Source organism: Phalacrocorax aristotelis, chromosome 3 (assembly GCF_949628215.1).
Source record: "Phalacrocorax aristotelis chromosome 3, bGulAri2.1, whole genome shotgun sequence".
Classification (NCBI taxonomy): domain Eukaryota; kingdom Metazoa; phylum Chordata; class Aves; order Suliformes; family Phalacrocoracidae; genus Phalacrocorax; species Phalacrocorax aristotelis.
This window is the reverse complement of record NC_134278.1, coordinates 87825656-87841470: the sequence shown is the minus strand read 5'-3', so window position 1 is coordinate 87841470 and position 15815 is coordinate 87825656. Positions and strand designations below refer to the sequence as shown.

Sequence of the window (15815 nt, the reverse complement as noted above, 5' to 3'; positions counted from 1 at the left end):
AGCGTAATAGTTAAATTGAGACTATTTAGATATTCAAGTCTTATCTGGTAGAAAAACATAAGAAACGAGACAGAAATGAGCATATGAAGGATCCAAGATGTTAAATATATAATTCAGGAAAGGAATAAAGTCCACACGGACAGGATCAGCTTTTAGTTAGAATTCAGAAGCCAAGTGAAGGCTCTCAAAAAAACAGCAGAACAAAGCTCAGTGGTCAGAAGCCAAGCAAAGAAACTGATTAACCAGAAAAACTTTATTTTTTTTAGATCATGAACCCACTGGAGAGTGCCTAACACAGGTATTTATGACTATTTCAACAAAAGAAAGCAGAGGTTAAATGAGAAACTCCCTTTGCTTGGTTTTCTAACAACTAAACCACCTTCTTCACCAACACCTTTGCCTGTGTGGAGTGAAGTTGCCATGTACCCACACCACACGTGGCATTTTGGAGTTGGTTTTTTTTTTGTTTGCTGGTTGTTGGTTTTTGGGGGTGGGTTTTTATTTTTTCTTTAAGAGCTAAACTACATTACCATGCAGTTAAAGGGGAGCTGAGAAACTCATTTCAACAGATGCAACTCACCACAGGGAACACTAATCAACTTCAGTGGGTCGCAAAAGTCTCTTGGGCTCAAACATGAAGAAACAATTCTGAACAGTTAGCTAAACGCACGTAAACAAATCATTAAGTTTCTAGTTAAATGTGGACAGTTTTTCTTTGGAAAGGCTTATGGACTGCTTAGATTAACAATCAGTTTGCCTTCCACATAGCAACGATTTATTTCTTTCTCTGATGTGCAGGCACTGCTTAGCAAACAGAGCACCTTCCCAGAAGCAACAGGGGAAGAGCTGAAGCCATTAAAACTTCCTGAATAAAGAGAAGCAGCAAACCTTACAAAGAACACTAGCTTAACTTCTCATGATCCAAGTATGATGGCTTTTCTCCCTCCTCCCCCTGCCATAAAAAGCAGTTACATTTAAGATGGTGACATAAACTTCTTGGAGGTGAAAAACTGAATTGTTTTATTTTCATTCCTGCAAGTAATTTATAATGGAAACACTGGTCCTACACTGAGATTTACAAATCAGCAAGAGGGTGCTATGTAGTTACGCAATTAAGTACACCACCACAAGAGCTAACAATCCTCACCAATGAGAAATGAGGAGTAAAAATTTTTACAATAATTTAAAGAGTTATATGAAGGCAGTGATAGTTCTAAATATCCGCCCAAAAAAACCATTTTTAAACAATAACTATAAAGATCTTGAGCTCAGCTACAAAGCAAATCTGAAAATTTAGTGGCTTGAGAAAGAAGAACAAGACTTCTATGGTCTTTTCATTGCTTGATATGAAAGAGTTACAAACCACTGTAGAAACGTGAAGTCGTGTCCTTCCTTCTTGCTGGAAGGCTCAGTTGAAGAGCCTCAGTTATTCTCCCTCAGTTGAAGAATGCATCAAATCTTGTATTTCCATGCAGGAAATGTGAAGTTTAACAGTTATTTATCTAGACTACATAAATCTTACTTCCCATTTCAGTCAGTCACGTTATTATCTGGTGGTGTTGTGTTAACTTTTTAGTCAGGCTCTGAGAAGAAGTATAGTAGACAAAATGGAAAATAATTTTTTTCTGTGATATATAAAATAGAAATGATAAAACAATCCCCCCCCAAACTATTTTTCTTTTGTAAGATCCCCTTAGCCAGCCTATCCTGAAATACAGCGATTATGGGCTACTTTTAATGGTCCATTTTCTACTGTACACTGCAAGTTATTACCCAACTGTCTGAAGTTAATTTAGCCAACGCTATCTTAATTTACCTTAGCAAACTAGGAGGCTAAAGTCTTTACAGTCATAATTACTTTTTCCCAAGAGGATGACTTCATTCATTGCCCAAGATAAAAGTACTCTAAGTGACAGCGATCCAGGTTTCTCTTTGTCTTGATGCATACTTGAGGCTTAGTAACTGTACATCGCCCACACTGTCTGATTAATCTGGAGGTAGAGCCTGTAAGCACAGGCTCTCTAATAAGCAAAGGGTCTTAAAACCCACTTGGAAGATTGTTCAGGTTTCCCTTCCTCAGTTTACAGGATTTGTTAATTCTCAGCTAAATCAGGTAAGAGTTTTGGCCTTCAAACCAAGCCATTATTCATCTGTTCCTCCTCTAGAGACACCTATACTCCTTGAACACAACTCGGCACAGCCCTATTACCCACCCACATAACTACCATAGGTAACAACTGCTCTTGTGCTTTGCTGCCTAAGTCCTATATATATTCCTAATGCATAATACAGGAGAGTAACCCCCTCAACTGACTAATGACCAACACTATTTCATAGAAAACGCTGTGCTATAAGCCTTACATTGCCTATAAACACAACTTAGTAGTGTGTTATACAACCACATACAGGGGATGAATACATATGGTACAGTGCAGGTTTGCTCAAAACTTGTTAGATCAACCAATTCATATACTATTACATCCTAAATCAGTTTTAAAGAACATAAAGGTGCATCGCCAACACAAACCTGCAGCTATGTAAAACTAAACATTACATGTTTTTCAGCTGAAAAAAGACATTAAATGATTATGGTAGTATTAATTCAGGTTCAAATAACAGTTTGTGTATCTGTGTCCATCAGCATTTGAAACGAACTTTTTCCCTAAGGGATTACAAATTCTTCCAGTAATTCTAACTGAACACCATATACCATGCCCTTTTTCTTCTCTCCATGCAACCCTACTGAACAGAAGAGGTCAGCATGTTACAATTCCTAGGTTTTAGATCACGTGCAGGATTCAGAAAGCCCAAGAACAAAGGTGAAAGAGAAAAGACATAATGTTCTTTTTGCCACTACATGACACTATTTAAGGTCATTTTTGTGACCTTTTTCCCTTACTTTTTTCTTTTACATTCTATATTTTGTAAAAAAACTGGATTACTTAAAACTAAACTTTGCTTGAATTCAATTAAAAATTATACCAAATCTACAACCTTTAAAACAGTTTGCCTGACATATACCTTATGATCAAGACCACATGCAGAAAGCACAAATTTTTGCTGCTGCCTTCACATCCAGAACACACAAACTAAAGAAACAGAAAGGAAGATATTTAGAGACCATTGGCAAGGGAACTTGACCTACTGGTAAATAACTTTAGTTTCATGCTGTATCCTGGATGGATAAAAATTGCTGTATACATGATTTCTACATTTAAATGGTAACACTACTAGCTAAGCATACAAAAGTAGAAACCTGAAAAGTAAAAAATTGCATTAAGGTCTTTCTGTTTACACACCTTTCAAAATTATTTCACTACCTCAGTACAGTGACTCTCCTAGCCTCAATATTATAGATGAAGTGTATACAGTATCTTGTAACTGATCCCCGTCTGCCTTTAGCCTAAGCCAAGATCTAGATTTTCATATCTATCTCAAGTGTCTAACACACGCAGTGTTTCTCCCTTGCATGGCCTGCTCCCTTTAAGTTGCTACAGCAAGAGCTTTTTAGATCTGCCAGCAATACACTGATGCAAGTGATCTACTCCTCCCTATCCTTCTTTGGTCAGGGTAATAAAAAAATTTCTTCACTTACCCCCCGCTAGCTTTAGTTTCCATATAAGCGTTTCTGCTTCTTCCTCAAACAGCTCCAGAATTCAACTTTAATACATGGGAAACAGAAGATCAGCAAATACCTCAAAATGCTGTTATTTTGTGCTTTGACCTCAGTGTTATCCTCTTAAGTGAAAGTAAGGAAGCTGATCAAAATGTGAGTTTAATTTTACTAAGATTCTGCACTCAAAGTATGGGGACTGTCTGCTGGCTCATGTTGACTCAACTAATCTCAATGTTTCTAATTGTAACTTACTAAAATGTGGCTCAGTGGCTCAAAACCAGAATTTCTATTTAAGATTAAAACAAAGCATTTTTTTAAATATAAAAAGGTTTCAATAGACCCTTGCAAAACTTAAAGCACTTACAGGATACACAGTAAGTTTTGAAAACGTGTAACTATTGTTTGAAGAGTTAACTGAAAAAAAAAAGTATCAACTAAGTAGCAGTCATTGCAAGGCTAAGGAAGATATTGCAAAAGAGAAAACATCCAGCTCAGCTTCCGCTACAGCTTATTTGTGTAAAACATTCTTAGGGTTGTACTTCCTCACTGGCAGGGGAAGCAGAACATCACTTTATATCCAAACAGTCAGAACTGGCTGTAGTATAAAGAAAAGGAATGAAAAAAATATTTAAGTCTTAAAACTTGCTTTACAAGCTAACCAAACTACTGTATGACTTTGACAAATCGCTGAAGAACTTCCATTGTACCTTGGCTTTTTATCTTTTATTAAGGCAGACTTCAAGGGGGGGGGAATTACAGAACCTCTGAAGGTTCTGCTTTTATAAACATCTACATTCAGAAGTATTTTCTATTGAAACTCCATCATAAAATTACAGAAAATTTTAAGTAAAAATAAATGTTTGAAACCTTCAGACTATCCCTTAATAACACAATTAACTAGAAAAATGGATTATTTACTAGGATCATCTCCCCACCCCGTTTCTTTGTCAGCTTCTGGACAGTCTTTCAAGTGGCAACAGGAACAGTTTACATTAATTGCAGTAATGACCTTAAGTACTCTCCAGTTTTGTGGGTGAATAACCAACAGAATAGGTAACAATAGATTTGTATTTTCAAGTTGAGAAATGGACCCACAAATTCAGGTGATGATGAGCAAGGTTTTGCATAGGCACAAACATTCCCCTGCAGGTTCACTTGCGAGTCTTCTTTGGCTCATGAAGCTACTTCGAAATTTGGTGCATTAGTCATTACACAAAACAGCAAGAAGGATGTGTCAGGAGCTGATGCTCACAAGAAATCAGAGCTAAGCCCCCAAAACTCCATTCCATTTGCTGATACTTGCAAAGCTCCAGCTGGCACAACTTTCTTCCAAAAAGCCATTTCACCTGCCACTAGTAGGAAACAGAGACAGGGCTGTCACCAAGCCTAGGCAAGGGACTGGAAGAAAGGACTTATTTCCTTTGACTGCAGAGAAGATCCAAACTTTTTAGACATGCATTATGACTAATGTCCTTTATTGCTGGTGTTGCTGCACATTTCAAAAAGAGAGAGCATACTCTGAACGACTCACATGGGGTGATGTGATTAAAAAGAATCACTGAAGATAATTTAAACTTAAATTGTTGCTCTGAATTTTGTAGAAGTAGTATTTCAAATTATCTATGTATAAACAGGCAGAGATCTCAAAGATGACTGGTGAAAAGGCTTAGGAAGGAATTAATACATACTTAGCAACTAAGGCAGAAACACTAGGAGGTGGGGCTAAGAAATAAACCTTCTACTTCACCCTCCTCAAAACTCCTAACTAGATATGGCAGCAGCTTTAAGAAGTCATCAGTCCTGTTTGTGATGTATATATAACATGGAGCTTCCCACAATTAATGTATAACACAGACTTATTTTTAAATAACTCTTAAATGGTTGACTTCCCAGGAGTTGAAATACCAGGGGCAGATCTCCATAGGTCATGTTTTATCATGCTCTCTGCTCTAAAAAAATAGGCACAGCTATATAGAAATTGAGTCATTCTAAATCGGGTTTTAAACCCATGATGGAGAACAGTGATAAAAATGTTGGAAACTAGTAATCTCAGCTTCCAGTCACACCACTATTTTATCAAAAGGCAACATCACAGCGCTCCCCCCAAAAAGGCAGTGAACTATGAAGCAACGGAAGAACTATCACAGGCTCTGAAATGTTTATAATGGCTTATTCCTTTGATCAGTTTATGTAAAGGACCACATATAATCATCAAAATAAATGCATACAAGTTCCAGCATACCCTGATAATTTTTTCTGCAGGAAGTAACAGTGTAAATGATAAAAGATGCAAATACAGCATACTATATCATACCAGCCCATCTCACACACCAAATTAAATCCCACCCACAAGACAAACAAGGACTATCCAAACATTTGTTGTATGCAGAAGCAGAAACCAGGAAGAAGACTGAACAAAATCAAGAACACCTTTACCTGAACTGAAGGTGCCGGCTCTTGAGATTGCTTACTGGTAGTTCCTTGGAAAGATGCTAACGCAGAACTGTCAGTCTTATTTAATACTGGACCATCAATCCTGGAAGATGCATCTGTCCTATGTGACTGCCATGTCTCTTTTCTGTGATGAGATTCACCATCTTGCTCATCCCCAAAGGCAGCCCAGGAACAGCTGTCTTGTTTATCTTCAAAAGCATTCCACTCTGTAGCCTGGTTACAGCCTGCTGAACTGAAGTCCGCAAAGTCATCAGAGTCCTGAAAAGCAACACTCTCATCTTGAGGTTTTGGCACTGAGTCAAAGTCTCCAAATTCATTATCATCACCATTTTCTAATTCAGTAGTATGCTGGAAGTCTAAGCCAGAAGTTTTACTGGTAGTATCACATTCTAAATTGTCAGCAGCCTGATTTAGTTCGGCTTGATCCAACCTTGCTGGCTGCTGAGAAACAGTACTTGTGTCCCTGAATTCACCAAATTCATCATTAGGTTTGCCAATATGCGCGGGCTGTTCGGAAGTTTGTTCTAAATCAAGAGCATTTATTGATTCTTGAGCATTAATGAAGGTGGGAGATGCACTGCTGACTGAACCAAAATCACCAAAATCATTGTCATGTGCATCACTGCAAGCTACAACTGAAGTACTACTTCCACCATTCTTAAGATCTTCAGAATCACCTGATTTTTCTCCTGCAAAATCACTGCTTAGGCTTTGGATCTTATCAACCTTGATGTCCTCGGTTCCTGAAGAGTCATCAGGCCTAGTAAAATCTTTACCATTCTCAGTGCTATGTTGTCTTCTCCTCCCACTGCATTCTCCATTTTCAGTAGTGCATATTGAACTTCCAGTTGTTTGAGATGTACTAGAAATTGCAAATTCATTATCTTCCAGTGCTGAGGGACCCTGTTCACAACTAATTTCTGAAGTGCAAAGCTCTTCTTCGATACATGTTACTCTGTTTATCCTGTTGTTCTCCTGAATGCTCAGAGAGTCTCTTTCATTAAGAATACTGTGTACTGTAGGTCCTGTTCCCTCTAAATGGATTGGTTTTCTGTTTGAGAATGTAGAAAAATCTGCAAAGTCTTCACCTGAGCTAGGCACTGAGTTCAAATTTTTCTCAGTACTATGGGTGCTAACAGTTTTCAGTCCCTTTGAGTCACCAGTACTGTCTAGATCTTCTGTTCCCTGAGGATCTACAGGGTCTGATGCTGCAAATCCATTTGTTAGAATCTCTAGACATGGAATTTTCTCACCGTTACAGGCATCTATTCGCCTGTCCTGGTCCTCAACTGCTATACCAGTTCTAGCGACACGAGAAGAAAAACCCTCTGATTTCCCAGTGTTGTCTCTTTGTTGCCCTCTTTTGTTTACATCTTCTAAATCAGTACCTGAAGTTCTAAACTTAGATTTTTCTTTGCTGGTACTAGTAGCTGACATATCAGAAAGTTCCTTAGTAAGAGTAGGAAGCTCTGCAATGCAGTCTTTATCTTTAACATTTTTAACAGATGTGAAAGTTGTAATGCTAGCTACGTTGTCAGAATAATCATGAAGTGGGATGAAATGATTTGTGGGTATAAACTCCTCCTTTGGATGACTGTAGTCCGGTGTATCAAAATCAGCAAAAGCTACACCAGCAGCGCTTACACCAGAAAATCCTCCAAATTCTCCAAATTCATCTTCATCATCATCGGCTCCATTGTCTAGTGGTGGAGGTGATGAGGAGTACATTCGAATAATATCTGGTTCCATTGTTCAGTTCCACTTCAAAGTTAATTTATTTCTGTAACTGGGGGAAAAAAAAAGTAGTGTATTAGAATCTGGCTAGCTTTTGTCATATCATTTTATTTTTACTGTTTCACATTTTATTTTAAAAATGTGGGTGTAGGTTAATGTCTGTATTAGATATGAGAAAGGAACATTTCCCAAATCCATTTTCTAACCAATTCTTTTATTTTAGAAGTCACAGAGAATCTACTGAGGGAGTTCAAGTCTCTTGTAAACTACTACATGATCATATTCTCAGCAGACAGTGCTGAAATGCCAGAACACCAGTCATGTTTGTCTTGAGCTGTTGTGCAACACGCCAACACAACTAATCTGAGTTTTAACCCATCAGTTCTCTGCCTCCCATCATCAGCAATTCATAAAACAGCCAAAGACCATGGTCCATCTTTTCCCACACTCATTAGCGCACTCAGCTGACCGTGCAACAGCAATTAAGCCACTTGGACTATGCCTCAACAGTCATGTACTTAAGGTACCTGCTCTGAAGACTCTGAAAGATGCTTCCTTAAGCTTTGAAACAGTGAAGTAGAAGGAACTACTCTTGTAATCACTAGCTATGATCTGCTGCTTTGCTGTTTAAGTTCCTTTCTATCAATGCATGTGTTTGTTAGGTCTCCCCATTCTTTGGATTTCATTTCTGCGAGCCAGCACACTGTATCCACAGCTGCTGCCGCCAGCCCACCTTTATCTTATGAACCGCTAGTTGGGAAATGCCATTATGAGCACCAGCAAAGCCTAGAGCAAACCAAACTTCTCCATCAAAGCTTATTCTCAAAAGCAGAATGGGGCAAGATTATCCATAAAATATTTAAACACAAATCACTAAATCAGAGGGGGGGAAAAAAAGAGAAAGTATTCCCATGGCCTAGGTAGAAACAGATTAAGGACTCCATCTTAGCGTTGCAAACCATTACAGTAATGAACAAGGTATGCATAGAGAATTTTGCCAAAGAGTGATCTTGATTTTTTTCAATATTGTGTGTAATTAATGAAGCAATAACTACTACTAGTTATAGATTCACAATTGCACACATCACTTAACCAGTTCATACCTTACAGTCCTTAAAAGGGGAAGAGCTACAAGCAAGCTCTTTCCATTTCAGATGACACATGTCATGAATAAATTGTAACATACGAAGCACTATCTACAGAAAGAGTGGAAACAACCTACACATACTAGCAAATATTTCAATTTCTAACTACAAGAATAAGCACAGACTTTACAATACTAGTTCTGGAGCACAGATGAAACATGACCCTTAACTCCAATGTCTTTAGCAAACAACTTTGTACATACACCTGAACAGCAGTACACAAAGGGTATAACAACAACAAATTAAACTGCAATTCTCAGGCATAACATATCACAGCACTTGAACCAAACAACTCTTGGTATTTGCCAGGAAAGTCTGGCATCTTTAAGGTGACTAACATACCTACAGTTTTTTAAAAGGGTATTTTGCAGTTATAAAAAAATCACCATGCTTATCAGATGAAACCATGAAATCATTTGTAACATCACATGCAAACAGAAGACGACTGAAAGGGATTTTGTGTAGAATAAAGAATAAGTTGTCAACAAGCTCCCACATAGACTTACTCAGCACCAGCTGGTTAACAAAGTATTTGAGAGAAGAGCTTCACTCTTATCTCAGAGGCCTCATCTCTCAAGAGCACTCCCCCTTTTACATCAAGGTCTAGCAATTGCTGTTTAAAGTCATATATGAACATAAAGATCCTTTCCAAGATGTCTGTAGAGTGTGGCCTTGACTTCCAACTCAGATTACTCCAACCTGTTCACCTTCCAAGCTTCTGGGTTTTCAATCCACTAAACACGATATTAGCATTTCTTCTTTGTAACTATCAGAGCAGCCATTCCTGCTTTATATCCAAATTTCTAAGATCTACTGTGGTCAATCATCAACACTAAGATTAAACACCAGTATATCCAGACTACAATTGCTTTCTCAGTGTTTTGTTGCAGACGAAGATCCATATGCTATACACAGACATGCCCTGCTAGGTAGAAGTGCTGGTTGCCTTTTTTTTTCCCCCCTTCTTTGGGGGGGAGCGGGGGGAGGGAAAGAGGGGAAGAGACCAGTTAGACAGATATTGGTATATCATAGAATGGTTTAGGTCAGAGGGGACCTTTAAAGGTCATCTAGTCCGACCCCCCTGCAGTGAGCAGGAACATCTTCAACTAGATCAGGTTGCTCAGAGCCCCGTCCAACCTGGCCTTGAACGATGAGGGCATCTACCACCTCTCTAGGCAACCTGTTCCAGTGTTTCACCACCATCATTGTAAAAAAATTTTTCCTTATATCCAGTCCAAGTCTACCCTCCTTTAGTTTAAAGCCATTGCCCCTTGTCCTGTCACAACAGGCCTTGCTAAAGAGGTTGCCCCCATCTTTCCTAAACTCCCCCTTTAAGTACTGAAAGGGCACAATAAGGTCTCCCTGCAGCCTTCTCTTCTCCAGGCTGAACAACCCCAACTCTCTCAGCCTGTCCTCATAGGAGAGGTGCTCCAGCCCTCAGATCATCTTTGTGGCCCTCCTCTGGACCCACTGCAACAGGTCCATGTCCTTCCTGTGCTGAGGGCTCCAGAGCTGGACGCAGTACTCCAGGTGGGGTCTCACCAGAGCAGAGTAGAGGGGGAGAATCACCTCCCTCAGCTTGCTTGGCCACGCTGCTTTTGATGCAGCCCAGGATATGTTTGGCCTTCTGGGCTGCAAGCACACATTTCTGGGTCATGTCCAGCTTTTCATCCACCAGTACCCACTAGCCCTTCTCCGCAGGGCTGCTCTCAATCCCTTCATCCCCCAGCCTGTACTGATATCGGGGGTTGCCCTGACCCAGGTGCAGGACCTTGCACTTGGCTTGTTGAACCTCATGACGTTCTCACAGGCCCACCTCTCCAGCTTGTCTAGGTCTCTCTGGATAACATCCCGTCCTTCTGGTGTGTCAACTGCACTGCTCAGCTTGGTGTCATCTGCAAATTTGTTTAGGGTGCACTTGATCCCACTGTCTATGTCATTGATGAAGATATTAAATAGTACTGGTCCTATTACAGACCCTTGAGGGAGACCACTCGTCACCGGTCTCCACTGACCACTACCCTCTGGATGTGACTATCCAACCAATTCCTCATCCACCGAACAGTCCACCCATCAAATCTGTATCTCCTCAATTTAGAGAGAAGGATGCTGTGGGGGACCGTGTCAAAGGCCTTACAGAAGTCCAGACAGATGACATCCATAGCTCTTCCCTTATCCACTGATGTAGTCACTCCAACATAGAAGGCCACCAGGCTGGGCAGGCAGGACTTGCCCTTGGTAAAGCCATGCTGTCTGCCTCAAATCACCTCCCTGTCCTCCATGTGCCTTAGCATAGCTTCTAGGATGATCTGTTAGGACATATTAGCTGTGTTCATCTCAAGTTACCTTGTCTTGGGGATAGAACTATTTAAAGTTAGAGGGGAGCTGGTTTAACAGTCAGCCACATTGTCTCTGGAATTCATGTCTCCTAGGGTCATGAATCAGTAGCTCTTTTGTTACACATTGACATTTAGGAGAAAGAACAGAGAAAACTGCAACAACTGGGATGGGACTCACTCCTCCCTGCTAGAAATCCCTTCCATTTTCCAGGAATTCTTGTTTTCTTTTTTTTTAATTATAAAAAAAAGAGTGGGTTTCTTTGGTTAAAATAACTCATCCCTTGTAACTAATTTTGAGTTCATGAGTCTCCAGTTGAAGCTCAGTAGACAATAGCAAAAATTTATTATTAAAACTCCTGAAACTTAACAATAATGGTTACACCTATTTGGAAAATTCAGTTGACATGATATTTATTACCTTACCCCATGTGACAAAAGCCAAAGAGACTATAAAGGCAAGAAACTAGTTCTTGAAACAAACAAAAAACACCTCACACTATTTCAAGGACAGCACTGACTGGATATAAACCATCATCCCAGAAGTAAGAGGAGCCTGAACAGAAACAATGAAATGGCTGGAAAGAAGGAAGGTGAAATCACGAGTCCTACAAAAAACACCCCTGATCAGCTTTTGGGGGAAAATACTGGAGGGTGGGATAAGTACCTTCTTGACCAAGACCAAGTAGTATGATTGAAGCCATTGCAACCTCACCACTATTTTTATCACAACTAGATTTTTTTTTTAATTAGGCAGAGATGTACAAGCCTTCTAAAACACGTCTAAAGCCATTCAGAAAGAAAAGATGTTAAAATAGAAAATGACAGTTCTATGGCATGTAGAATATCAGAAAGAAAAAGCTGTATAACTAAACCCACAGAAATTTGAAGCAGAAACTCAATGAAAATCCCTAAATATTTCAATTACTCTCACACAGTCTATAAAACATTACATGCCTAAGAAAGTCAAATGCTTGTGTGCTGACAAATTACAACTAGGAAATTAACATATTTGATTTTCAAACCAAGATTTCTTAAGTCCACAGATCCAGTGTTGAAGCTTTCCATGCAGTATGAATAACAAAAAAATCAAGTTTAACACAGCAGTATCATACTATATATAAAATAACTCCAAATGGATATAGATCAGATTTCTCTTCTTTTGAAACAGTTTTAGACTAATAAAGACAGGCAAGCAATTATATTCAAGTAAAAAGGAGATTAAATCTAGGTAGACCAGCCTCCCCTCTCCCAGAAATCTTATTGATGAGAAATCATGAGAAGGGGAGGAAAAGGCTGAAGACAGCAGCAACCTCAAACTTGTCTTCAACTGGCAAATATATAAACTTATAACCCTGTACAGAGAGAATGACATTAAAATATAGTTTTGCTGGCTTAGTAATAAAACAAATCTACATTGTACTCCTACAGCCTAAAGTTTTCTAAAATCTTGGAAAGTACATTGATCAGCTGCAACTCCTTTGCTTGGCTAAGAAGCACTGCCAGCTCAGTGGCCTACCTAGATTACCATAGCTTTATGGATAGGAATTAGATGCAGGAGGATGCTGATGAGCCTCCTAATTTATGTATTCTATAGGCCAATATTACTTAAATGAAATAACAAAACTGCAGTCATCACTACTCAGACTAAACAATGAACCCTAACAGAATTTTTTCTTACTGTATGTCAAAGACTTATCCTAACAGTATGAATCAAGGCCTCTAAAAGAAACTTCTGAACTTTCCTATTAAAGAGAAAATTTGTCTGTATGTTTCACCAAAAGCATGCATGTTTTGTTTTAATTTTAAATGTTCTCAGATTTATAGACTTGTGTAAGTTGGTTTTCACTTGAGTTATTTGAAATATCGTGTTCGGCTCTGTATTAGTAACTGCTCCACTTGACATCAGAAGATCTCATATGAGAAATGACAACAAAAATGAATTCTTAACCTGCACTGGACATACTTCCATATATTGTCCATCATAACAACTCTACCCATATTTTTTGTTGACCATTGACATTTTTTTGATTGATGTTTTAATTTGATCAAAATTTCAATTCAAATTTATAAAAACAAATAAAAAATGAATTATTAAAAATTGACATTATCTTAACCTCAGCTAAAAATAAATCATGATAGAGTTGGGAAGATCCTTAGCGGCAAGGATGATCTAAAAAAACCAAGATGCAGCGTTCAGAAAACAAACTGAATAATGTGAAAGTAGCAAGCATCACAGTCAAAGGGAGTTCACCTACCAGAGTCCTTTTCTTTCCAGTTAACATAAAAAAAAGGGAGGCAAGGAACAGGAATAGTAGGGACAAGCGCAGGACAAAGATAAGGTGAAGAGGTTGCACACGGGGTAAAGCAGACTGCCAAGCCCAAACATACATGTAGGAAGATATGACCATCTTAAAATTTTCTCTCCTGCAATTTCTGCCATAGAGAAGAAACTTCTTTCAGTTTTTCATTTCAAACCACTTTTAAAATATCACAGGGATCATTTACACAGCAGCAGTCCAGTAGCACAATACTCTGCTCCAGATATGTTTCAGTAACAGTTGCCAAAACAGGATCTGCAAGGAACATTAACTGTGCATTTAAAAATCTGATCATTGGTTTGATAGTCTACTACGTTTAATCAGTTTAACCCATAAGAACCAACTGCATAACCAACTGTATAGACGTGGGTATTTATATTTTGTTGAATGTTAGCTATTTCCAGTGATGTTACAGCTCATTTTAAAAGCTGAAGTTAAAGAGCTCCAACATGTATGAATCTGTATTATATGACTGTAACGTTATGTTAACACAATTTAATTGTTGTTTACAGAACTCAAAAGAATACCATACTCAAAGCGTAACAGAAGGAAAAAAGTCATACCAGTATTTCCCATCTCCTTGACTATTTAGTGTTTTGTTGTTTTTTTTTTTTAATGGGCACAATCCTAATTCTCCTTGAAATACAAAACACAGCATGGGAATTTTTAGGGAATTTTAATGTAGTTTTCTTCAGAAATAATTTCATTATGACCTCTTTTCTCAGCTTTCAAAAGTGTTCTACCTGCCAACCATAAACTATTGAACCAAATTTGTTATTGTCCACTAGAACATTAACATGGTGAAAACACAAAGGTCTGACAGAGCAACAACTTTGTTCATTAATCCATTTAGTTAATCCCTGCTTTGTCTGGCATCTCAAATAGGGGCTAAGAGCTGGAACTGTGGCTTCATCTTTTGTAGTACTTTATACCCAACTCTGACATATTCTTGGTCAAGACATTAGGCTATATAATTTGGTAAACTTGGTATTTCAAGTGATTAATGCAAAACGTTATCTAACTCAAAGTAGAATTTGAACCATGACTGATATGCAGATTATTTATCTTCCCCATATCATTGAGGGTATTGGCTCCCAAATTTAAGTCAGCTGTGAAGTTAACATGTATTTTTGCACTTATCTGTTAATTTAGACATTCTTGAAATATACAAGTTTTAAACAAATGGGAACCACCAATTTTTCAGCACACTCTGTAGTAAGGATTCTTCTTTGAAGGAAATTGTAAGTGTTTTTACTTGTACATAATAGAGCAGCTACTTCTATGATTTGTAATATGCAACAACGCAGGTTTCTGGCACCAGACGTTACAACTTGAAGTGAAGAATGTCAGAGTTTAAGCGTTCATTTTGACTGGATTATTTTAGCCACAACCACAGATTTACATAGACAAGTGTCAGCAAGTTTTTCAGATCACAATAGTTTAATATTAGACCCATGATGGTTTTCCATCAATTCCTCATGACATGCAGTTGCCCAACATTTTCTGGAAAAAAAAATATTGAAGAATTGTGTTAAATTTCAGATGCCATTTTCTTTCAGATGCCATTTTCTGCAGTCTTTTACCTATTTGGTATGGTTTTGGTTTTTGTTTTGGTTTTTTTTAAGCTGAAACACTATTTAACTTCTTGCTTCCATGTGTTTCTTTGTATTCATACATTGGTATTGATTATGAAGTAATTTCACAAACAAATTTCAGTATCATAAATAGAACACCGTTAAAGTCATACTGTAAACGTAAGTCACCAGTACACTTACATGTTGACATTTTACTTTAAGGAAAAAAATGCAGATTAATTTGGCAAGATTCAATTCTGTTACCATAGCTCTTGGTTTAAACCTTTTTTCTAAGGTCACAGGAATGTTATATTCTAACTCAGGTTAATTTAAAACACTGAAAAGAAGAGAGAAAACAGAAATCAGTAATGCTGGAAAAGGTAAGAATAGTAGTTGACTTAAGCTTTGATAGGGCAAGGATTCAGAAAGACAAAATGTGTACCCTTCTTTTACCTCAAGTCACTATGTTTCTAGAACATTTACTAGCAAACAAGGGTATCCTATGATTTGCTTGCAGTAAATAGGAAACAATTTCTGCCTTCCTTATACATTGATCACATCCCTGTTCATTACCTTTTTGTAGGATAATAGTAACAGTCTAACAAAGACACAAAGAGAACAATGTAACTACAGTA

The 15815-nt window shown here is 38.1% G+C and overlaps 2 protein-coding genes across 4 annotated transcripts in view; both read right to left on the bottom strand.

Annotated features, from left to right (window-relative positions):
• The window catches only part of ACTR2 (actin related protein 2), a 516258-nt gene that overhangs the window by 311294 nt on the left and 189149 nt on the right, over positions 1 to 15815 (bottom strand). The gene's annotated exons all lie outside the window — the stretch shown is intronic.
• The window catches only part of AFTPH (aftiphilin), a 48857-nt gene that overhangs the window by 27711 nt on the left and 5331 nt on the right, over positions 1 to 15815 (bottom strand). For all 3 annotated transcript variants that reach the window (XR_012659763.1, XM_075088357.1, XM_075088359.1), the window contains exon 2: positions 6053 to 7856. Coding sequence is in view for 2 of the 3 variants with exons in the window: in XM_075088357.1 (XP_074944458.1) it covers positions 6053 to 7819 (1767 nt within the window). In the remaining variant the exon portion in view is untranslated. The remainder of the gene's footprint in view (positions 1 to 6052; positions 7857 to 15815) is intronic.